The 25,689-nt window shown below is 42.2% G+C and overlaps 1 protein-coding gene across 2 annotated transcripts in view; it reads left to right on the forward strand.

The window, feature by feature from the left end:
• Positions 1-279: 279 nt before the first annotated feature.
• The window catches only part of chpfa (chondroitin polymerizing factor a), a 39,261-nt gene continuing 13,851 nt past the window's right edge, over positions 280-25,689 (forward strand). Inside the window, exons 1-2 of one of the 2 annotated variants that reach the window (XM_047046460.1) lie at positions 280-756; positions 2,472-3,036. In XM_047046460.1, coding sequence (XP_046902416.1) covers positions 470-756; positions 2,472-3,036 — 852 coding nt within the window. In that variant the 5' untranslated portion in view covers positions 280-469. The remainder of the gene's footprint in view (positions 757-2,471; positions 3,037-25,689) is intronic. The other variant, XM_047046459.1, reaches the window with a different exon arrangement.

Here is a 25,689-nt window from a genome sequence, read left to right on the forward strand (position 1 = left end):
GTCTTTTCTTCAATCCCCTTTCAATTCCTTTTTCTATCCGTAGAATTTAGCCTGTCATAATACTCATTTCATAACTGATTCAGCATATTGATTATGACCGGTCAAAGATCATGATAAATGCGGAATTTCCAATTCATTAAGGTCACGTTCTAATTAGTATTAGTATTATTGGATGGAGCTGCATGCTAAATAATTATTGGTTGTGTGTGAGTTCCAGAACGAGTAGCAGGATCTTTGACTCGCGCTGCGCACTGCTGCAATGTAGGCGTAATCTATTTTTGACGTCCATTTCGTTTGGGCGGAGCTAGTTAGAGAGACTACTGACACGTAAGAATCTTGCATTAATTTTAAGGAAGAAGCAACATCTTTTAAGTTTATTTACGTATCTGGCTTGATGTATTGGCCGTAAGACATCCATACCTTTGGTCAGTTGTAGGCGACTCAGGACTGACAACAACCGACCAGTAAAATGAGATTTTCAATGTTTATATCTCTGTTGAGGCCCATCGGCCCAGTCATCGTCGGTATCTCTTTGGGATTTACCTTGAGTTTACTGAGTGTGAATTGGGTAGAAGAATCTTGCGTTCTCGATGGTAAATCAAGTGGTGAACATTTATCCCAAGATGGTAATCTTAAAGGTGCCAGAAAACCGAACTCGATCTCTACGGCCAACGATTGGGAACACGAGGAAGACTTCGAGCCAAGAATTGTTCCATATAAACCAGTTCAACAAAGCCAACCAAAGAAACTTTTTAGGTAAACATGCACCTACATGGGCAAGGCTATTGAATCGTAATGCGAAATTTCCTTTTCTTTTAATTAGGCATAGCCAAATAACCTTTTTATCGCTACTGATTTTTTAACTGTGTTCAGATCATCTTGTTACATATGAAACATTGTTTTTGGCCAGCAATGTTTTTCAAAACCACACGAGACCCCACGAGGGTGCCTTCAGTCCAGCACCAAGCTCAAGGCTCCTAGGCCAATGGACCATAGCACAAACACAATAATAAATCAACTATGATTTGATAGTTTAAATGTGACTGGCACCAACTTGTATCCCTCAGCAGCAGGGCCAGTTATCAGAATCAGAAGGGATTTTATTCGCCATGAATGTTTGCACAAACAAGGAATTTACTTTGGCAGGGAGGTGCATACATTAAACAAATAGGAATATTTAAACTTAAATATGTGGACTAACTATACAATTGACAACCAGGCCTACAATACATTGTTACAATTTATCTTCTTGTGTAGTCCCTTTTTTTTCTTGGCTTATGTTACAATTGTTTATATTTAATATGGTGGTGGAATGTGAAGTCCTCTGAAATGGCAACACTGTCAGGCTTAACTGGATTGCTAAAATGCCTTGGATAAGTTAAACATTTCTCCTCTAAGGCTACATGAATAGAAACAGCATCCCCAAGGAATGCCATACATTATTTGCTCTATTTGTACATACTTCATAGTTTTAACCCTGGAAATCAAAGGCTAGTCTTTTCCTAATACATTTCTGAAGCTTCCTAAGTAGGTCTATGTCTTGACATGATGACCTGCATGTCTTTACTGCAACTTGTGTAGACATGTTTTGAATAGTGGTGCCTGGTTAAGTAGAAAAAATGGCAGACGTTTGCTACAGTCCTTTACTTACAGGCAACCACATTCTTCTTTTTGTTAGTATTTTCAAACGTGTGTCATTACAGTGTTAATGCCCAATGGTTTATCTACACTTCAATCTTGTCAGCCTGGTCTGCAAAATGCAACTATCTGAGGTCAGTGTAGTTGTTTGGTTGATGTCAGGGGGTATTTTCAAGTCGGTCTATATTTGGATATGTACTGGAGGCAGTTTTAAGGAACTTGGCCCCTGCTTTCGCCCAATAAGTTTATTAAAATACCTGAACAGACAGGCATATAAAGAAATTTACAGGGTAACTACTATGTTTTCCCACTCACCTTGTCACTTTGATGGGTATCACCGTTGGCTCAGACACAGCTTTATACTGAGCTACGGAGTCAGATGGCTGAGCGGTGAGGGAGTCGGGCTAGTAATCAGAAGGTTGCTGGATCGATTCCCCGTCGTGCCAAAATGATGTTGTGTCCTTGGGCAAGGCACTTCACCCTACTTACCTCGGGGGGAATGTCCCTGTACTTGCTGTAAGTCGCTCTGGATAAGAGCGTCTGCTAAATGACTAAATGTAAATACTGCTGGGCCCTTTTCAGGCTTGAGACTAACCCCTAAATCCTGGACACGGCCCAAGGACAGATTTAAAAGACTACTGCGTACTCTTAATCATATCCCAGAAGGACACTCTTGTAGACAAAACCTCCACAGGCCAGTGAATAGAATTAACATATTAATGTATTAACCAGGTGTTGACCTATGTTTAAATAACCTACTGTGTGTTGCTTGTTTCTTAGTTTGCACTTTCTTAGTTTGTGTAAAAATAGTTAGTACTATGTGTGTGTTCCAGGGCCAAGTACATTAGCACAGAGCTGGGTATCCGCGAGCGTCTGTTCGTCGGGGTCTTGACATCCAAGAACACCATCAACACCCTGGGTGTGGCTGTAAACCGCACCATTAGCCACCACCTGGACACAGTGGTCTTCTTTACGGGCACACGCAACCGCAAAGTTCCCCATGGAATGTTCGTTGTCACCCACGGTGACGAGAGGCTTATATGGAACATGTTCCAGACCATCAAGTACATCCTAGAGCACTACATCAACGAGTACGACTGGTTCTACCTTGTCCAGGACGACACCTACACTGAGGCAGACCGGGTCAAAGCCCTGGTGGGGCACCTGAGCATGGACCGGGAGCTATACATGGGGAGCCCAGAAGAGTTCATCGGCGGGGAGATGGAGGGGAGGTATTGCTATGGGGGGTTTGGATACCTCCTCTCCCGAACCCTGTTGCTCCGGCTCAAGCCCTTCCTGGAGAACTGTCGTAACGACATCCAGAGCTCCAGGCCTGACGAGTGGCTAGGGAGATGCCTCATTGACTACGCCAACACCAACTGTGTTGATGAACACGAGGTAGGTGGACATCTCATCTGCTATCACCATCGTTTTTCCTTTTGTTTGAAGTATGCAGCCACCCAGACTTAATCATACTGACAAGAAAGGAAACAGATTTAAAAAAAGATGTTTTAAGATATAATGTGACAGGTTTCTGCAGGGACCTTAACTGTCAGAGGAAAGAAGAGCTGCCACAGCAGAGAGCTATCTCTACTTCAGGAACCCATCCGAGGACAGACAGCCAGACAGCTGGCTAGCTCCACAGAGAAAGTGGTGCTTAAACACTTTCAGAGATTACAAGTACACTGATGCAAAATTGCGGTGCAACATGTAAGCCTGTCGCTCAAAATCCTATAGTTACCGTTAGTAAGAGATTGTGTATTAATTTGCCTATGCAAGACCTGTGCTCATGCTTGGTTGGAGTATGACTGACATGCAGTAGTACCTCCTTTACGCATAGATATTTGACATATTTTTGTTATTCTAATGTCCACCACAATACATCTATTAAAAGCCCATGTGGTTTTTAATACAGTTTGGAGCATTAGGTGTGCCTCTGGACTACATGTGGTTTAATTTACTGTCTCGTCCCCCCAGGCAGCAGGATACCATCTTGTTAAACACAGTTCTGTGCTCATCTTAGCGATCCAGGTTAGGGGGTTAGAAGGCTTGAAAGCTAGGAAGCTAGAAAAGCTAGAGGGCTAGGTATCTAGAGGTCTAAAGGTTAGGAGGCTTGGGTGTTAGGAGGCACAGAGGGTAAGGAAGCTAGGGGACAAGGCCAGTATACAAGGAGGTGAAGAAAATTCATGCTGAGCTCCATGCATGGAGATGGGGGTAAAAATCAAAAGCCAAGTCAAGCCCAACTTTATCTGTAACACTCATTAGGACACATAACCACACATTCCCAGACAGTAGGGCACAGATGGTGCCGATAACATGTCAGTGGCGTTCAGGACAGAAAGGGTGCACTTTTGAAGAGCAGTAATAAGATGCTAAGCTGTTGGGGAAACACTCCTAGTCTGTGGGTGACCTCTGTGGCCATTGGAGCAGCGATTTAATTCTTAGTTCTTTTAAAAGCTTGATAAGATTGGATTCACTTTCGCCCCCACCAGACCCTGGCCAAGCTGCTTAACCCCTTCACTCCCTCGATACTAAATGGTTCTGTCTTTAAAGATCCTGTAAAGTGGAATTGAAAATTAGTTATAAGTTAATCACACCACAGAAAAATGTGTTGTTTACTACCCATCCAAATTCTAATGAGAAAAAAAACACAGACAAGTATGTTAAAGTAGGCTTTGAAATCGTGAAAAAATCAGCAGTCTTCTCTGTTTGAGACTGGGGCGGTGTGTCACCTGAAGGAGCCCCCTCAAATCCGCCCCCTCAAATGTATTGAATTTTGCAACAACAGCAACACTATCCAAATCAATTGCAGATATCAGAACAGCCATACCTGCAGTCTCTGAGTGTTTTATGTGTTAATTATTTGTATTTGCATCGTACCAGCTGAGTAACAGAATGCTACCATCTGTGATGTGACGTTGATCGGTCGCTGTGATGTAGATCAGTCGGGTTTTTGCCCCGCCTATACAAAACCTGAGCTGACAACGGAAGAGAAACTGTTCAACGGTCTAACTCACATTTCAGTGCGACAAAGTTTACGCGCTTTGCACATGCTTTCAGGAACTAATTTCACACGTATATAATGTACTGCAAATCATGTAATTTTCTTTACAGGATCTTTAAGTGGGATCTTATTGCACTTTTCTTTTAAGGCGGCCGCCTAAGCAACACACGCTTGCCGCCTTAACTACGTTGTCCAGTGTTTTTTATTTTTTATAGCCATATCTGCCGTTGTCCTGTTTTCTCCCTTCCATTCCAAACCGTGACCAACGCCAGTCTCCCTTCTCTGCAGAACACATTAGTCTATCGCACAAACAAGCCTCCCCCCCCCCCCCCCCCCGATCATTGGGTCGCGAACCAGACTTTGAAAAACACTGCTTTAGACCCTATCACACAAGTATTTGTGTGTGCAAAATGCAAAGCATGCACAACAATTCTGTGTAAAAGGAAAATATAGTTTGCATGCCCGTACAATAATTTACTCATCATGCATGCAGAATAATGGAGCCTTATCCTATTGGATCAGTGTGTAATTATGGGAATCCAAGCATCTACTGAGATAATTTTGACTATAGTATTCTAGTTTATGGGCTCCAGACTAACTTTTTTCTACTAGGAGCACTGTAGCCCCTAACTGAAAATGTAAGGGGCACAAGCAGAACATTTAGGGACGCACACCTTAAAGTGGTCATATACTGATTTTATAGGGTATTTCACACTGTTCCTTAAGGTCTCCGAATAGACCAATTATCACCTACGTCACATGATGTCAAGCAGGCTCAACTGCGCATGTCGGTGGCAAAAGACAAACTTCTCCTGGGTATATACACTTGGAGTGTCGATCAGGTAGCTAATTATATATCTCTGGCCACTGGATTGCAGGGCCATTACATTAACTTTTTGAGGCACTTGTCCTTTGGACAAGTACATTTACGTTTCACTTGTCCATGCACAAAAGTCACTTGTCCCCAAAGACCTTTAAACAGCCTGACCGAGTGAAACGGGCAAAACTAGCCTGGCTAACGGATGTCGCTTTCTCAGGCAAATGACGTATGAAACAGGCTAGGTTAAAGAAATGCTGGCTATCTTCAGCAGGCTCGTATCTACAAAAGGGAGTCTTCCCTGACTTTTTTGGTGTAGAATGGAGTGAAATACAACATTGTGAATACACTGCCAGTGAGCGACCAGAGTCTGACTCTGAGGCTAACGTGAAAACAGTGTAACGGGGGACGCAGTCTCACTCAGATTGCCAGTTTTACACAAATCCCAAAAATAATTGGACCAGCTGGCTAAAAGCATAATTCCCAAATCTCTTGAAAGCTACCCTGCTCGACTTTTTTGATGTACACTTTTTTGATGTACAATTGACCAAACTGTAAAATTATGAACTTTGTGACATGACGCCACAAGGCTGCCGCCTAAGACTATGCGGTCTACCGGGCAACATTTTCACTCAAATGTCAAGACTTTCGTGACCCAAATCAAAATTCTGATGTGACAGATCAATGGGGAATCGCTTTCTCTCTTAAAGGCTGTCCTCCTCGACCTTTTTGGTCTTTTTAAATTGAACTATTTGTATTATCCATGTAATCCTCTAGCAGTTATAAAGGCTATCTTTTCCCGGTTTTCTGCCACCATGTTGCGTGCGCATCCCGAATGTTTACAAACAAAAAATTGGTCTAAAGAGTATGTAACATTGGTTGGCCAGAACTTGGCCCGGGTGCTGTTCTATGCGCCCTAATGCAACCCTGTGAAATAGCCCTAGAATGAAAACAGTTTTTATAATCCCTTTTATGGTATGCTCATGAATATTTAGATGAGATTCGCGCTGATTGGTTGGTTTACAACGAGCAAAGCTGCAGAGAAAAGACGCAACATAGCTAAACATGCATCGTGAATTGTATATTTACATGACAACACAGGTTATTTATTCGAATGAAACAGTCAGGAAAATGAAATAATGTTAGCCCCATTGCCAATAAACAGCAAATGTTTACTCCTCGACAGGTCTGCAAACGCCTTTGTAAACCAGGATTTGTTAAAACGTTTGTTAACCGAGACCGTAGGTCAAGGTTTACAAACAAATCGTTTCAAGAAATCAAGGCGACAAAGCGTTTGCTGACCTGTCGAAGCGTAAACGTTTCTTATATACTACAACAATACGTGGGAAGATCCCAACCAAACACGTCAAATCTGGAACAGATGCCATGTTGTCAGAGCAATCAGCTGCACTTGCACTGGTGACGTCACTACATCTCCAAGGCAACATATTAACAACTGTGGATAACAAAAATACTTTATTTTGTGAACAGAACAACTCTCTGGTTGGTTAAAAACGTTTATTTACCTCTGCGAACATTCGGGAGGTCAATAAACGGATTTATTAACTTTTGAGAACGTTTTCTGGACCAATAGGAACAGCGTATTGGTCCAATTATTACACTAGTATAGAAAAAACTAAATTATCACACATTCTCAAAACAGTGGACCAGTGAGGATATTGAGGATCTGCGGGCGTGCTTGGACTGTACTGACTGGGATATGTTCACGACTGCTTCCAACAGTCTGGATGACCTCACAGAGACTGTGACGTCGTACATCAGCATATGTGAGGACTGCTGTATTCCAACATGCACCAGGGTGAATTTCAACAACAACAAGCCCTGGTTCTCCGCAAAGCTCAGAAAGTTGTGGCTGGAGAAGGAGGAAGCTTTCAGGAGTGGGGAGGTTCAAGGATTCAAAGTACAGGGTTAGCAAAGCGGTGAGAGAGGCTAAACGACTGTACTCAGAGAGACTAAAACAACGGTTCCCTGCTAACGACTCTGCTTCTGTCTGGAGAGGGCTCAGGCAGATTACCAACTACAAGGTAGGGGGTAGGGGCAAAAATGGCTGAGCGGTTAGGGAATTGGGCTAGTAATCCAAAGGTTGCTGGTTCAATTCCCAGCTGTGCCACAAATGACGTTGTGTCCTTGGGCAAGGCACTTCACCCTACTTGTCTCGGGGAGAATGTCCCTGTACTTACTGTAAATCACTCTGGATAATAGCGTCTGCTAAAATGACTACATGTAAATGTAACTACAATCCCAGAGCCCCTCCACACCACTAACGACTCCCGCCTGGCCAACGACCTGAACGAGTTCTACTGCAGATTTGAATAGAGATTTGCTGACCAGCTGTCTCTGGTGTTCACCAACATCTTCAACACTTCCCTGGAGACATGACATGTGCCAGCCTGTCTCAAGTCCTCCATCATCATCCCTGTGCCCAAAAAGCCAAGGCCAACAGGACTAAATGACTACAGATCCGTCGCCCTGACCTCTGTGGTAATGAAGTCTTTTGAGCGCCTGCTGCTGGCCCACCTCAAATCCATCACAGACTCCCTCCTGGACCCTAGGGCTGGGCGATATGGGTAAATAAATTCGATAACGATAATTAAATGATAGACCATAGATCTGTAGTAGTAGCCAAATAAGTCTCCTTCTCAACTTTTTCCCTACGCTCGGCATAAGGTTTAGGCAGAGCGGTGTGAGAGAAATGTTTGCGGCCAGGGAGCACGCACCTGGGGTCAAGTAACTTCGCTTTTTAAAACCTTGCTTTTTATAAATAGCCTACTTATCAATACCTTGGCGCAAACTCACACTTTCTTTATGTTCCAACGAGTGTTCCAACGATTTACGGACTTAGCAAGCGGTTGCCTTGAAGATGTTGACAACATGGCGTCTGCTCCAGATTCGTCGTGTTTGTTTGGGGATTTTCCTAACTGTTGTTATATTATATAAAAAAACAAATATGGACTTTCGACAGATCTACCAACACCTTTGTAAGCAGAGATTTGTTAAAACGCTTGTTAACCGAGACAGTAGGTGGAGGTCAACAAGAAGTCCATATTTGCAGTTTGTCGTATTACCAGACTTGGCCACCACCTGTTTGTTAACTACACTAATTTGCACAGAACTTTGCTCTGTTCTTTGTCGGATTTCAAAAAGCCAAACAGCTTCCAAATAACTGAAGACAAACCCTTTTATCAATAATTTCTTACGCTACAGCACCTGGACTCCCCAGCATCCTACGCCAGGATCCTGTTTGTGGACTTCAGCTCTGCCTTCAACACCATCATCCCGACATCGTGCCCGACTCTATCTGCAGGTGGATCACATACTTCCTGTCTGACAGGAAGCAGTGCGTTAAGCTGGGAACACAAGTCTCTGACTCCCAGTCCATCAGCACAATATCTCCTCAGGGCTGCATCCTTTCCCCTCTTCTCTTCTCCCTGTACACCAACAGCAGCATCTCCAGTCATCCACCCTCATTGGGCTTATCTCTGGTGGGGATGAGTCTGACTATAGGTGGGAAGCTGACAACCTGGTGACCTGGTGCAGCCAGAACAACTTAGATGCTCTTAAGACAGTGGAGATGTTGTGGACTTTAAAAAGAACACAGCCCCACTCACCCCCACCACCCTGTGCGACTCCCCAGTCAACACTGTGGAGTCCTTCCACTTCCTGGGTACTATCCTCTCCCAGGACCTCAAGTGGGAACTGAACATCAGCTCACTCATCAAGAAAGCACAACAGGAGATGAACTTCCTGTGGCAGTTGAAGAAATTCAATCTGCCAAGGACAATGAAGGTGCACTTCTACACAGCCATCGAGTCCATCCTCAACTCCTCCATCACCACCTGGTACGCTGCTGCCTCTGCCAAGGACAAGTGCAGACTGCAGCGTATCATTCGTACTAGTGAGAAGGTGATTGGCTGCAATCTGCCTTTCCTCGAGGACCTGCACACCTCGAGGACCCTGAGGCTTGCGAGGAAGATTGTGGCCGACGACTCCCACCCTACACACACTCTGTTTCACTCACTCCCCTCTGGCAGAAGGTTGCGGTCCATCAGGTCCAACACCACACACCACAAAAACAGTTTCTTCCCATCCGCTGTTGGCCTCTCCAACAAGGCCAAGAGCTCGCACTGACTTAATTCACAGTCTGCTCAATGACACCTTAGCACATTGCAATTGCACTATATTACATTATTTGTATCTATTGCACTATTTGTATCTCTTCTACTATTTGTTATTTTATATTTTATTAATTATATGGCTACTTTATATTTAAACATTTTTTGTGCAGTCCCTGACAAAAGTCTTGTCACTTATCCATTTTGTAGAAACAACTATTTATAACCTGACTTTTAATTAATCAATTGGTTTTAGAAATGGCTCATATGAAAGCTAAAACCCTCCCAAATTATGTTTAATATACTAAAATACATTTGCTTCACTGAAAGATTTATAATTTAATGAACAAAGAAAGGTCAGATTTTGGCAAGACAAAAGTCTTGTCGCCTTGTCATATGATGCACCCAATCCTAGATTACAGCCTCACCTGTGATCAATAATTGATCAATCAATTAGTGGGTGTGTATAAAAAGAACCCCAGCACAACAGACCTTCACTTGAGGTGACCAGGCCTGTGTCAACCAGGACAGTTTGTAGAATTCTGTCTCGAAATGGTCTCCATGGTCAAATCAGTGCCCAGAAACCAGCACTAAACAAAAGGCAATTAAAAAAACGTGCCAGCCCAGTCACCAGACATGAACATCATTGAGCATGTCTGGGGTAAATGAAAGAGGAAGCATGGAAGACGCAACCAAAGAATCTTGATGAACTCTGGGAGGCATGTAAGACTGCTTTCTTTGCTATTCCTGATGACTTCATCAATAAATTGTATGAATCACTGTCGAACCGCATGGATGCAGTCCTTCAAGCTCATGGAAGTCATACAAGATACTAAATATGGATCTCAAAGCACCACTACTTCATTCACATATGTTATGCAACATATTTTTGTATTTGAAGTAAATTATTTCTTTAATTTTCACATTACTTTCTGTAGGCGACAAAACTTTTGTCTTGCCAATTTCTGACCTTTCTGTGTTCATTAAATGATCAATATTTCTTCAGTGAAGCAAATTTATTTTAGTATATTTAACATAATTTGGGGGGGGTTTAGCTTTCATATGAGCCATTTCTAAAACCAATTGATTAATTAAAAGTCAGGTTATAAATAGTTGTTTCTACAAAATGGATAAGTGACAAGACTTTTGTCAGGGACTGTATTAGGTAGACTTGTACTTTTAGTATAGTTAAACCACATATTTAAGTTTTAGGATTCCTATATGTTTAATGGATGGACCTTCCTGTCAAAGTAAATTCCTTGTCTGTGCAAACTTTCATGGCGAATAAAACCCATTCTGATTCTACCTATGCTAGATATAGGATATGTTGGCATTGCTACTAACTGTTAGCGACTAAATCATACTTCCAGCTTGCGGTTGTGATGAGCATACGGTCGGATGTGTATGTAAATGCTGGGGCGTGACAAAGGTACAGACCAGAGCCAAATAAGGTGGAGCAACTTGGTGGCTTTTTGGAAACTGCCCGTTTTGCAGTGGCAGTTTTAAATTGTGAGATTTGCATAGGAAAGAGGTGGAACGTCGTGTTATGTATGGAACGCTGTGTATGGAACACCGTCTTAGTCAAAATTAAATAAGTAAATAGATAAATACTAGGGATGTCAAGCAATTACAATATTGAATCACATTATTTCATATAGTTAATCGCGATTAAGTTTACATTTATCCAAAGCGACTTTCAAGAGAGAGTTTTACAAAAGTGCATAGGTCACTGATCATAACAACGATAGCCCCAATCATTGCGGGTAGCCAAACATGAAGCATACATTGTGAAACCAAAAAAGTCCCAAAGGGAAGAATAATAAGATAATGTAGTTAGACAAGTTACAATTACACAGCAAAAACCTCAAAAGTGCAAGAGTGTACCTGTGGAAAAAGCAAGCAACAATAATACATTTCACAGCAAGTACAATAATTTTAAGACAGTTACAACAAACCAACAAGAGCAACAAGTCTCTCAATAAGAGTCTCAATTGTGATCCTGGGGGAAACTAACATCCGGTCTAGCCAATCATTCACAAGTGCCGTTGTACTCCCGTTGTACTCCCGGAACAAGTGCGTATTGAGCCTTTTCTTGAAGGTGGGGAGACACTCAGTATCCTTGATGGAGGTGGGGAGTTGATTCCACCATGCGGGGGCCAGACAGGAGAAGAGCTTGTGTTGGGACCGGGCACTCTTGAGCAGTGGGATCACCAGATGGTTGTCAGAAGAAGACCGTAGGTGGCAGATGGGGGTGTAAGGCTGGAGGAGAGACTTGATGTTGTCGGGTGCAGTCCCGTTCACAAATGCGTCCGGCAGGGATTCCAAAATCATCTGGGATTTTGCCTCGTCGTATATTTGTGTTTCTCTGGGTCTTACACAAACTAGTTATTACGCCCTTACAAGTTTTGGAAATGGTATCTCCCTTACGTTCCACCTTCTTGTGCGATATGACTGTAGAGAGGACTGTCATTGGTCGACCGCCTTCTCACTGTTGCCAGATGCACAATAATTATCCTCCAAATACAACAATTTTGAGCCTTTGGTAAGATACTTCGTAATTTCCAATATGGCAACACTGAGCACTTTGCTGACTCCACTAGTTGCATTGTTTACAACAGCATGACATCTGCAACCATGTCCAAACGTAAATGTAATTTCACGGACGAACAAAAAAAAAAACATGTTTTCGCCTAGGCCGTTATCCTTCGGAAGCTGAGTGCATGACATGCAGAGCAGGCACTTATCAGTATTGCTTCAATATATGGACAAGACACAAAATACATGAAACAACCACTGAAAGCCACAGAAGCACTGGACTAAATGCCACAAAAAAAGGTTTTACATTTGCACTTTGCAATTTTGTTAAGGTTCAATAAATAAATGATCATGTAAGGTATTTTATTAGGATTCCTCCGTCAGGAGGAAACCTATTATTATTGGTGGTCTTATTATTGGGGTGTGCTTGCCTTCGGAGAGCACAAACCGTTGTTATCTCACATATATATTATTAATATTATAATTATTTCTTTTTGCCCCCTAAAACTTTGTTAATATTTGTACTACATAGACAACTTCGGTGTCAAACATTTCGTTTTGGTAGGAATTGAGTTGCTTGTATTGGGATTTACGTTCCGTTGCACGGTTTAAGTAGAAATTGCGTTTTTGTGGCGAAAAGTGAAGCTAACGGTGGCTAACTTGCTAGCCACAGTCACTGACGCCACTAACGTCACCAACGTCACGAAAACTCGCGTGACTATCTCTAGCAGAACATTAGTTTAGCAGCTCGTTAACTTCTGGGAGATGGCTAGGCTAACTGCTTTACTGCAAGGCAGCTGCAGAAATGCCACAAGCAAAGAGGCCTGGGTGATAACTATTTTCTCATTTTACTTCGTGATATGACACACAATTGTAATGTGTATTGTACAATACAATCTACTTTCGGAAACAGTAGTCTACTATTTCACTGAAGCATTAATGCTAATTAGAATCATGACATTAGCCTCTGTTGCCCGGGCAACACATACTACAGCGGTCTATGATGCATCTGTTTTCAATCGTTAAAATAAACATTCCTCACAAATACATTTTCGTTGTAGGATTTATTATGACATTAGATTACAAGTGAACGATTTGTGGGTGACATTATCATTACTTGTGGTTTCAAACCAGTGTAGCTGACTGCATTGCTGTAGCCTATTCTAGTAGCTAACAAAAACATCTCCACAGCTGTTTACAGTACTAGGAAGTCAAACGGCGGCACATGTTCGGCACTACTGTACCCTTACTTAAATAAAAAGTATTTCAATAGGTGAAACTATCTGACTAGTGACTACTAACCTGAACTCCATTGCCACAGCCTAAACTTTGTCAATCTGTTCATGAAAATAATTCATTTCAGCCTACAACGGAAGAAATGTTCAATCGAATTCAACCAACGCAATCGCTACCAAGACAGTCTGTAGTAGTAGTAGCCTACAATTTACCGGGCCAGCTTCTCTACACAGCAGGGCTATATAGCATTTGCCTTGTTACTGACAATGATCGCTACCACTGCCATTTTTGTGAATGAGTGATTTCCCCCTAAATAAATGTCAATCTTATTTACGTTTTTGGGGGCATATTTTCAGTTAGCCTATGGTAGCCTATTTGAATCGCGATTCCATCTGAGATAGCTACTGCTGGTAACGTTGTTGTTAAAATAGGCTTCAAAGGGGGTTCTTTTTTAATGAATGAATGCAATACGAGTAAGCTAAATGCCTGAAAATATCACGAGAAGGGCAAAACTTACAATGACGTTTAAGTCATAGAGATTAGATCCATTTTTACACCGGTCTGCCAAATGTATTCGTTTTGATTCAACTATGAGGTTGCTGATCACTATTCCCTCTTGCAGGGGAAGTAACAACTTTGTTGCACGAGCATTCTTTGTTAGCTACAAACTTCTGCTGGGCGTCTAGCATATGGTCTAGCTCAGAGCCATAGAATTTTTTTTTTCTATGGCTCTGGTCTAGCTGGCTATTTGTTACTAAGTAACAACTTTGTTGCAGGAGCATTCTTTGTGCATTGCGAGCTAACAGTGTAGGCTTCTTCGCTATGAATGATGATGTTGCTATAAATAATGATGTAAACCGAGACCAATAAGCCCTTAAAGAAAATGTTAGGTGAAAGAAACAAAAGAGGTTTGAGGTTACTCTGAAAATTATGAATAAAATAGGCCAATGTAATAATAAAACTGCTAAATCCTTCTCTAACTAGGCTCCTCTATCTTGCATAATGAAACAAAACGTTTTTTAAGTAATCAATAAGCCTGTGCTTGCCCTCATTACTCAAATGATGCTGATCAGGGTGGTAAAATTACAAAATAGGACACAAGTGTCTCAGAAATAATATAGAGCTATTTGTCTTCTAGGCCAACCAATGAGAATATTGTGAATAAAAACAACACAGACACAGGCGGCAAATGAACAGGCAGATGTTAGCCTTGCATTGTTTGAAAAGCGGGAAGCCAGCTAGAGGCAGATGTTAGATGTTGGATCATATCACACAACCACAACCAAAGTCGTCCCCACGTCTGGATCGTTGGCAGCTCGTTGGCACACTGGCTTGAGCAACACGCGGAGGAAGTCGGACTGTACCCCGACCTTGCACTGGAGTGCCATATTGAATGGGTAGGGGTGAGGGGCATGAGGTGGGCAGACCTTGTGCCTAAGCTCCGTGAGAAGCGTGGCATGCTTGTCAGCCCGGACATGATGGTGCTCCACGTCGGGGGAAACGACCTCAGCCAAGTGACTGGGCTACACCTGACGAGGCGGATGAAGCGAGACCTGGGGGCCATCATGGAGATGTTCCCAAACACTCTGCTGGTGTTTTCGGATATCCTGGAACGCTGCGTCTGGAGGTATCAGATGAGCACCAGCGCTTCTGGTATTGACAGGGCAAGACGTCGAGTCAACGCAGCGGTGTCTAGCTTCCTTGCCAACCGTGGGATGGGGAGCATTCAACACCCCCAAATACGACACGGTTTCGTGTGGATGTACCGACCCGACGGTGTCCACCTTGATCACGTTGGAAACAATGTGTTCTTGGGAAACATCCAAGACGGTCTCCGACGACTCCTGTGCTAGCCACAGCACACACAACAACGACTCTTTTAAGAGCCACCCAAAATGTAAAAAAATTAACAATTAGACCGTTCAAAGTGCCATTGTAATTTTACAACCATGGGGTCTTACAGGGTTAAATGGTACCATCTTTACATATTTGAAGTGTGTCATAAAAAGCGGTGTCACATAGGCTACATTGTGAGCTCAGCTCACGGTGTCCTACTCTATATAGCGAGCAACTCCACATTCATACGTGTCTTGCTTTAAAATAACAGAAAACATTAATATATTGACGTTGATACATTAAGATGCTTTTATGAATCAATATGTCCTACCACTTGAGAAACACTGTCCTACACATAATTAGACAAATGCAATATTAGACGTCCCATGGCCTACAACCTCATGACCAGGTGCAACAGGTGCCTCGAAAGGATTAAGGAGTTGAAGAAGCAGATGCTGTGTGTTCCTCTTGTTGGGCAACCAACAAGTTGTTTATATCTGATTACAATTTACTAAGTTACCTACTGAGCGCTACATCTTCATGAGCTACATTTGGCCTCCTTCTCTTCCAACCAACTAGTATCACCTCTCCTCCATCTGAGTGATACATGTAATTCTTACAAAATTATTATCACGGGAACACAATGGTCAGAACTGCATTCATACACTTAAATGCTTTTTTAAATATGTAAACACCAGGAGACTATGGGCAGCTGGGGCAGCCGCTAGCACACCCTCACAATTTCCCCAGAAATTGAATGCTCTCTAGTTGGGGTGTGCTTGCCTCGGCGAGCACAAACCATTGTTATCTCACATATATATTTATTATTCTTTTTTTAATTTTTGCCCCCCTAAGGCTCAGTCAATATTTGGACTACATAGACAATGTCGATGTCAAAAGGTTCGTCTTTGTCTCGATTGCGTTGCTTGTATTTGGATTTACATTCCGTTGCACAGTTTAGGAGGTTACAACGTTTTTGTGGCAACAAAGTGCCTTTAGTCGACAAAGGGTAATCTGTGCTAGCTACGTCACCACGTCAACAGACTTCAGCAACGACGCATGGCTACAACGTGATAGAGACGTTCTAGCACGCAAATTGGAGCTTGGATTACGAGTGAAAAATCCCACCCCAAAAAAATCCCAACCATTTGGCTTTGTTGAGAAAGCGATTTCGAGTGGAACTGCCATCTCGGATTTTTGATTTAGGTTGTTAAAGTTTTTGTATATTGAGCGAGTGCGGGTCGCCCGTGAGACCGACTAGTCTTTTAGGCGGCAGCCATGCTAGAGAACGTCATAGTAGTATTTTCGTAGCTAATTTTGTAGTTCAATTTTACACAAAAAAACTGAAAGAGGGAAATGTTATGACGATATGACTATTGTGAAGACATCCAGGTGGTGAGATTTTAATGTAGGTTGCTGTAAACACTTTGATTTGTTTGCTACGTGAGAGCCCCGTCAGCCTCCATTGACGATTGCGGCAGCAACAACAGTGTCGTCGACAACAGTGTTGTCGATCTGCGTCTGATGAGTCTTTTCTTAATTTCGTACCAGGGTCAATTCTACATCCAAATGGAGAGCAGTGTTTTAAAGATATGGCAATTGTGAAGACGGCCAGCGGGTCAGCATATTTTAGTTATTTGTGTAAAACTTGTGTGTAGTAGTAGACTACAGTCATGGGCCTCGCCGCAATGTAACTTTGTGGGGTCCCCCCAAAAAAGTTGTATGGACCCCTCCACATTTGCAATGAAAATATTAGTGCATGACTGTCTACTAGTCCAGCGATCTTTCCATTGCTTCACAATCAAATCCGTTCCACTTTATCAGTAGGGAGAATACCAATAGCAATAGAATTCCACTCCATGTTTTCTAGAAAAACAGCAACACGCACATAGATTCAACTCCCATACTCTGATCGACGCATCGCGCTTGTAGCTAGCACCTCAGACATGACTGTTCCACAGACGAGATGGACATAAGGAGGGTTTTTTCGAGGAAGAGGAAAGTAAGTCAAAGTTGCCCAGTTTTCCATTCAGTGGCCAAAGCACCCTTATGAGACATTCTCTGACTATAATAGCATTAGTTAAGTCACAAAGATCCTTCTGCAAACATTATGATTATTGCTAGCTAGATAAGCAAGCTTTTTACCTACATCTAGCACTAGGCAATACCATACTTTATTTACCCATTACAAGTGGAACAGCATTTGTTGATTTCTTAATCTGGGTCTGAAATATGTCGTGTTTTTGGCCGTGTTCAGACCTAGGCGTCTGTTTCAGGCAGAAAGAGATGACAAGGATGTTTTTTCCAAGTAGCTACAAAATAAATTGCTGGTGTTTTTTTTATTTCCATAACAACCGTGAGCTAATCTGGAGTTAACCTTAGCTAACATGCTAGTTTGTCTAGTTTGTCTAACATTGTCTTCCAATTTAAATAAGGTTGCTCAACTTGTAATTTTGGCAATTCGCAGAATTGTATTGCTACATGTTAGTCTGTAACATGAAGGCAAAACTGATTCAACCATTAAAACCATCCCAGCTAACACATTTACGTTGCCCTGACGTTGTCGCAACGTCACGCGATGACCAAACATACGTTGCCGCAACGTCTTTGGCGACGTTGCGGGACCGTGCATCTGTGGGGCGCCAGTAGGTTGCCGCAACGTAATCTTGTGACGTTGCCAGTCCGTAACCGCGATGTCGTGGCAACGTTAATTTTCCGACGTTGCCAGTCCGTAACCGCGACGTCGTGGCAACGTTATTTTCCGATGTTGCCAGTCTGTAACCGCAACCTCCTAGCAACGTAATTTTCTGACGTTGCCAGTCCGTAACCGCGACGGCATCGCAACGTTATTTTCCGACGTTGCCAGTCGGTAACCGCAACCTCCTAGCAACGTTGTTTTGGGACGTTGCCAATCCGTAACCGCGACGTCGTGGCAACGTTATTTTCCGACGTTGCCAGTCGGTAACCGCGACCTCCTAGCAACGTTGTTTTGTGAGGTTGCCAGTCCGTAACCGCGACCTCCTAGCAACGTAATTTTGTGACGTTGCTAGCCCGTAACTGCGACGTCAACAATTTACTTAATTATGAAGTAACCTATATTTCATATGCAGACCTCATTTGCCCAGAAGGCTACTTGTTTTGGTATAATAGATAGCCAACGTTAGGAGGAATATGTTTGTGTGATGTGTAGCCTGACTCAAGCTAAATCATAAATGAGGCAGCATTTCAGAATCAGAAAGTGTTTTAATCGCCATGAAAGTTTGCACAGACAAGGAATTTACTTTGGCAGGAAGGTATATACATTCATCATATAGGAATCCTAAATATGTGGTCTACCTATACTAAAGGGGAGTCAGATGGCTGATCGGTTAGGGAATCAGGCTATTAAATCAGAAGGTTGCCAAATGATGTGTCCTTGGGCAAGGCACTTCACCTTACTTTCCTCCAGGGAATATCCCTGTACTTACTGTAAATAAGAGCGTATGCTAAAATGACAATGCACAAAGTATGCATGTAACATTTACAATCAAAACTAAAATGGCCAAAATATATACATACGTGATAAAAAGTGCCACTGCAAAACAAACACTGCAAAACAAACACTGCAAAGAAAAAAACACTGCAAAACAAACACTGCAAAACAAAAGTGCCAAACAAACAAAGTGCAAAAAATGAATTAAAATCTTCTTCCAGTCCCTGCTACGAGTCCTGTCTGTTGGCCCTGACAAGGAAGCACAAAATAAGTTAGTGTTCGATTAACATAATCGCACGTGTGAAAAGGGGCTATACAAGTCTTAAAAAAATCACATCTAAAATAATATACATCATCAATTAAAATATTATGTGATTGTAGATTTGTGTCATAGCCATGTGAAAGATTGGATATGGAAGTTGCAAACATGATTCATTCACCTGGCTGGTTTTGAATGGGCTGCCGGGGTGTGTTTGAGTGTTTCCTCTAGGCGGAGCTCCACAGCTTTCTCTCCCAGTCCCGTCTTCTACTTCATCACAGCTTCTGGAATTAGAAGTCATGAACTTATTGTCAGCACCAATGTGAATGTTGAATGCGTGTAAGCCATAGTTTGTGGGATCTCCAAACACTTACCGCTCTCCTTCGCAACTCCAGCACCTTAAGGCGCTCCTCAAGGTCTTGAAGTTCAGCCTGTGTTTGGGCCACCTGTAGGTCCATCACTGGCACCTCTTCAGTGTGTCTGCCCTGTGGTCGCCTGAACAGGAGAGCCTCTCGCTGGTTCTCTTCCAATGTCTCCATCTTCCGGAGCATAACCTGTAATGTGTCTGTAATTAAAGACAAGTAAAACAAGTTTACAAGAGTTTGCATGATTGGCATACACTGTGGTTCTTCTAGATTAGCTGTAACATTGATGTACATAACAAATGTTACCTTGATTGGTCTTTGCCCAAGATGGTACAGCTGAATGGGGTATACAAAGCATTAGTAAGACAACATTTGTTGTTTTGACAAATATGTTTCCCCCCACGATCAGAACAACTTAAGTATGCCTTACAATTAGGTATGCCTTACGATGGCAATGGTATGAGTATTTTTTTGAGTGTCTTATATTTGCACTTGCCTGGCTGCCAGCTGTTTTCCGGGGCGCCCTATGGGTTCTCCTCCACCAGACCAGAGTTGACACCTAGAGGTATGGCATCTGGTGATGCAAACGTTTTAAGTCATACTTTTGCTTCAAAGCATAGCCTTTAAGGTTGCCATGGCTCATACAATTATTGTCACTGTTATAAACGGTCATTCATTACTTTACCATAATTTCCAAGGGACACAGTACTTGTGATGGTGGTCGGATCACCTGTACAGAAATGAAAGTGGAATGTAGTTTACGTACATAGTAGCCTATTAGTATATTGATATTGAAGAAGCATCGCACATATGTGATCGTTCGAAAGCAGGGCCCCACAGCGTAGCGTCGCACATGTGTGATCCTGAACATTCCAACCAACTATTTTCCGATGGGCAGAAACTATATGATAAACACTACAGTATGGCTTCAAAATGTACAATTAGTAGGCTAACAAGTAACACTAGCAAGTAGTAGCATTGGTACGAGTATTATCTTAGGTTGCTAGGTAACGGAAGCTAATTAAAGCTACATAGCTTCCTTTTTGGAAAAATAACTCACGTACTCTGGTGAAAGTGTCTGAAATATTTAGAACTCACGCATCTAAAGGTTAAAACGAATAAACTTATCCAAAAACAAATGTCATGGACAAATTGGAAGAGTTAGTGACATGATACTTTTACAGACGCCATTGCTGTACATGCCATGACCGACTGTGAACGTGATCAGCCACGCGCTAGCGTCTTTGAAAATTCAGGGCTAGCTAGCTAAATAAACTATTTTGGGACAAGGTTTTCAACAGTTCTGAACGTTTATTTTCACTGATTCTTTTGAGGGTGATTTTTGAGACGCTAAACTTTGATAACATGTATGCATTTTCAGTATTTCAAAATAACTTTCTGGAGGGTTTAACCTAGCTAGCGAAATCCTAACGTAAACAATGTGAATCTGATATAACGCTATAAACAACTCAATTTCAAACCTATATGCCCCATCCAATTTCAAAAAATATGTTTATATATTTAAAACTATGTCTGTAAAGAAACTCACCTTTGAAGTAACTTATTTCCAGGTAAAATCCATTGTGTGAAAGACGGTAGGACCCCGGCAAAAACTGTTTAGGAAGCCCAGTTTCAGCTATGCGTTGAAATGGGCATGCGCAAAGTTGTTGCTTAGGGGCAGACTGAGGGGCAGGTTTGCTAAGGAAGAATTGTAATATTCTGTGATGACTTGTCTTTGAAAATGAAACTCTTAAGAGTCGCTTACCTTTTGGTCACATTTAACAATTTTGTATTACAAAACTATTGGAGCACAAATTTGCATTGTGTGTCATACAGCTTTGGTGTGCTATAGCCTACAAATAATGTTTGCTTAATCATGTTACTCATCACACATTGATTGCTTTTGTACATGTTTATAGTAAAGAATGAAAGACTAAATTATATTCCACATTCTGTCTTTTTTTAAATTAAAGCTATGTGTCTGCATATGAGAAAATTGATGACCAATGACCTGCTGGGGCTGAGCAGCACATGAATTACATGCATTGTCTACATTTATATATATAAACCACTATATTGCACTCAAGATCTGTTGTCCTGCGACAAAAATAAGGTAACCAGCCGACCAAGGGACGACGTCGCAGCAATGTTGTCCACGGGTCTAAAAATAAGGTAACCAGCCGACCAAGGTACAACGTCGCGGCAACGTTGTCCACGGGACCAAAATTAACGTAACCAGCCGACCAAGGTACAACGTCGCGGCAACGTTGTCCATGGGACCAAAAAATAACGTAACCAGCCGACCAAGGTACAACGTCGCGGCAACGTTGTCCATGGGACCAAAAAATAACGTAACCAGCCGACCAAGGTACGACGTCGCGGCAACGTTGTCCATGGGACCAAAAAATAACGTAACCAGCCGACCAAGGTACGACGTCGCGGCAACGTTGCCCACGGACTAAAAGATGACGTTACCAGCCGACCAAGGTACGACGTCGCGGCAACGTCGTCCATGGGACCAAAAAATAACGTAACCAGCCGACCAAGGTGCGACGTCGCGGCAACGTTGCCCACTGGTCTAAAAATAACGTAACCAGCGGACCTAGGTACGACGTCGCGGCAACGTTGCCCACTGGTCTAAAAATAACGTAACCAGCCGACCAAGGTGCGACGTCGTGGCAACGTTGCCCATGGGACCAACTGGCAACATTCCCTTTATAACGTTGCTACGATGTTGCCACGACGTTGCCAGAAGGTAACGTCGCGGGTTACCAACTGAGCACTTACTGGCAACGTTGCCGCAACGTCATGTGTTAGCTGGGATATATCCTCTGAAAGCTTATACCCTGTAGGATGTTATCTAATGAGACGAGACACGTCCATCTCTCCATATTAGTATGCTGCCCATGCATAATAAATTCGGTATTGGTAAATGGAGTAGGCTATATGGCTGATACTTTTTTGGGCTGTGCCATTTAGGGAAACTGATTCAACCACCTAAACCATGTATTTTCTGGAAGCTTACATCCTAAGGATGTGATCTGTGGAAAAGACTACAGGTTTGAACACAAATTTGATCATTTCTGAACTGTCCAGTCATGCTTTAGGGAGATGCTTTTTTTTAATGTAGCCTACATAATTATTAGGCTACTAAACCTATACCAATTCTGAATTTTATATGCTAATAACACGATTTACATCTCAGAAATCTTCATATAAAAAATCTACATTAAGCTTATTATTATCAATATGAAAGAATGCTCAATGCATCTCCATGTCTCCTGATATAGGTGGTAGAGATTGAGAGTGAGTCAGAGGCAGGGGCAACATGCAAGGTCAGTGGAGACAGCTCTGTTGCTGAGGTGAGTGCTGAAAGATGTCCCATTGCTTATTGGGAAGTTTAGTTTTCAAAATATTTTAATGTCCAGCCCCTCAGTATATGTATAACAACTATGGTAAATAGTTGTTGTAAATGCACCAGAATGCGGGAAATTGCATCTACATCTCAAAAAATTCAAGGGGAGAAACCCCCAGACCCCCCCGCATAATGTCTCCCCCCCACTCTCAAAATGCTGTTGACGCCCATGGCTACAGTACTGTCTTCAATGCCACAGCTATGGCTAAACTTTATTATGTCTTATTACACGGCTGTTCTTTAATGCTGTAGAATGCTCCATTCACTTGAATGGGGCTTCCCAACGTTCTGCCGTGAACAATTTTCTCATATTTGACCGTTGCTATGCACATTTGACCGCTTTAGAGGGAAGTGGCCTTTTTGCCTCGGATTCACGTCTTTCGTAGCACTCCGCAAGTAGTCCGGTAACTTCAACCCCAGCGTACTCTGTTGCTTAGCGACGTCAGCTGATTAGAAGCCTAAAGAATGTTCAAAGTCTATGAAGTTCAACGTCTTTGGTGAACTATTTCTCTGCTGATCAACAATACGAATGGTAACAAATACATTGTAAAAAGACACTCTGTGTTAAGTTATTTTTGTTGGCAAGTAGCCGTGTAATAAGCGGGATAATGCATAGAACGCCGGTCATTATTGGGAAAATAAGCCCCTTCAGGGGGCTTATTTCGGGGTGCTGTTTGCCCTGTCGGGGCTTATTTTCCAGATAATGACCGGCGTTCTATACATTATCCCTTACAAAAGAAACACTCATTTCCGGCGCTTTCAAACAATCAGTGAAGTGTGGATAGCAACGGCAGCTAGCTTGCCTCTAGCACACTGCTTTTGAATTAGCCATGTCCCCCTAAATTAATATCGAACTTATTTACGTTTCGGGGGGCTTATTTTCAGTTAACAGACGGTACTATTTGAATCGCAATTCCATATGAAATACTGCCAGTGACAACGTTGTTACAGTAGCTTGTTTCAAGGGGGGTTTCTTGTTTCAAAGGGTGTTCTTAATGAATTATGCAATATGAGTAGGCTAAATACTTGAAAATTTCACCAGAAGAGAAAACGGACCCACCTGCAACCGATGCAAGAAAGCACACCCTACAATTTCTCCAGAAATTGTACCCTCTCTAGTTTGTAATTCTTGTACCATGGGAGTCTATGGCAGCCCCTAGACCCCATCGACAACTTTTTGTGAAATTTGGCACACTCATTAAGGACAGTCCCTTTTATACTTACACCAAGTTTCATGTCTCCCATTAGACCACTCTAGCGCCACCAATGGGTCAAAGTTGGACTTGTGTTTACACACGCAACTTTTGAACCGTATGACCGATTTTCACAAATGAGGTACCATTGGATTCCCTGGATCAAGACGAGTTTAACACACCCTATGGCGTCAATTTCCGGTTGTATAGATTTTCCACCATTTCCGGTTTTATCAAAAACCTTTGAAAGCCTACTCCTCCTACAATTTTTTTCAAATCTTCTTCAAAATAACCAAAGATGATCTTCAGACCGAGCCTAACAAAAGTTATCGAAAATAATTTTGATCGTCACAACCGTTTGTCCGGTACAGCCAATAAAAATTGGCAAAAAAGCAACCAAACAGGAAATTGGATCAAATCTTATCAAATTTTTGAGATATCAACACCAAAGTTGGTATATCGGTGGAAGACATTACATCATGTTACAATGTGCAAAGGCAACTTCATATCTTCTATAATGATTGATATACAGCAAATCAAATGTATCGCTAATGCTAAAATTATGCTGTACACATCCGCCGGTCAAAAAGTGATACATTGATTCAATCACAAGTTCATAGACTCTTGAGAATGTTTAGTACTCAATCTGAAAAAAAAGTTGAATGTAAGATGAAAAGTAGATTTTTAATGAATATTTTAAATATACATGCTTGGCTCATTTCAGAACTTTTTGGCTAAATCCTCTCTCCCCTCCTCCAAATCCTCACACACTCAGCCTTCCCTTACACATGTGCGGGCTTGGCAAGACGCACACGCAACATTTCAGGAGAGTGTGGGCTGACCAAGCCCCCACTCCTTCCTTAGTCTCTAGGAAAGGCCTCGTGGATCTTGATGGTATTGCATTTCAGATTTTGTATGCAATGGTAAAAAGTTCTCCAAATCCTGAAACGTTGATAGTTAAGGCCAAGAGTTACAACCACACTTAAACAAAAGCCCATGTGGACATTGTTGGTATTGCATTTCCGATTTTGTATATATTGGTAAAAAGTTCTATAAATCCTGAAAAATTGATAGTATGGGCCAAGAGTAATGACCACACCACAAATGGCCCACCATTACCCATAGGTGGCGCTACGGCTATGCCCACATAGTCAATTTTCAGTTTTGTACTCAAATCTGAAAAAAAGTTGAATGTAAGATGAAAAGTAGATTTTTAGTGAATATTTTAAATATACATGCTTGGCTTATTTCTATAGCTTATTTGCCAAATCCGCTCTCCCTCTCCTCCTCAGCGCGCGCGCTCCAAATTCACACACACTCAGCCTTCCCTTCACACACGCGCGGGCTTGGCAAGACGCACATGCAACATTTCAGTAGAGTGTGGGCTGACCAAGCCCTCACTCATTCCTTGGTCTTTAGCAAAAGCCCATGTAGATCTTGTTGGTATTGCATTTCCGATTTTGTATGCAATGGTAAAAAGTTCTAAAAATCCTGAAACATTGATAGTATAGGCCAAGAGTAATTACCACACCACAACTGGCCCACCATTACCCATAGGTGGCGCTACATGCCACGCCCTAAGCACAAAGATACAAGGCTTTCGGGAATGGATAGGCCCACCAAGCTTGCTCCCTTCACTTCTTGGCTTGAAATAAAGAGCCTTGTGGATCTTGATGGTATTGCATTTCAGATTTGGTATCCTATTGGTAATTCTGCAGCATTGAGTTTTCTAAACAGTTACAATTTGTCAAGAATATACATTTTTCAATGGTTCGCAATGCTTTAC

Source organism: Hypomesus transpacificus, chromosome 23 (assembly GCF_021917145.1).
Source record: "Hypomesus transpacificus isolate Combined female chromosome 23, fHypTra1, whole genome shotgun sequence".
NCBI classification, from domain to species: Eukaryota; Metazoa; Chordata; class Actinopteri; order Osmeriformes; family Osmeridae; genus Hypomesus; species Hypomesus transpacificus.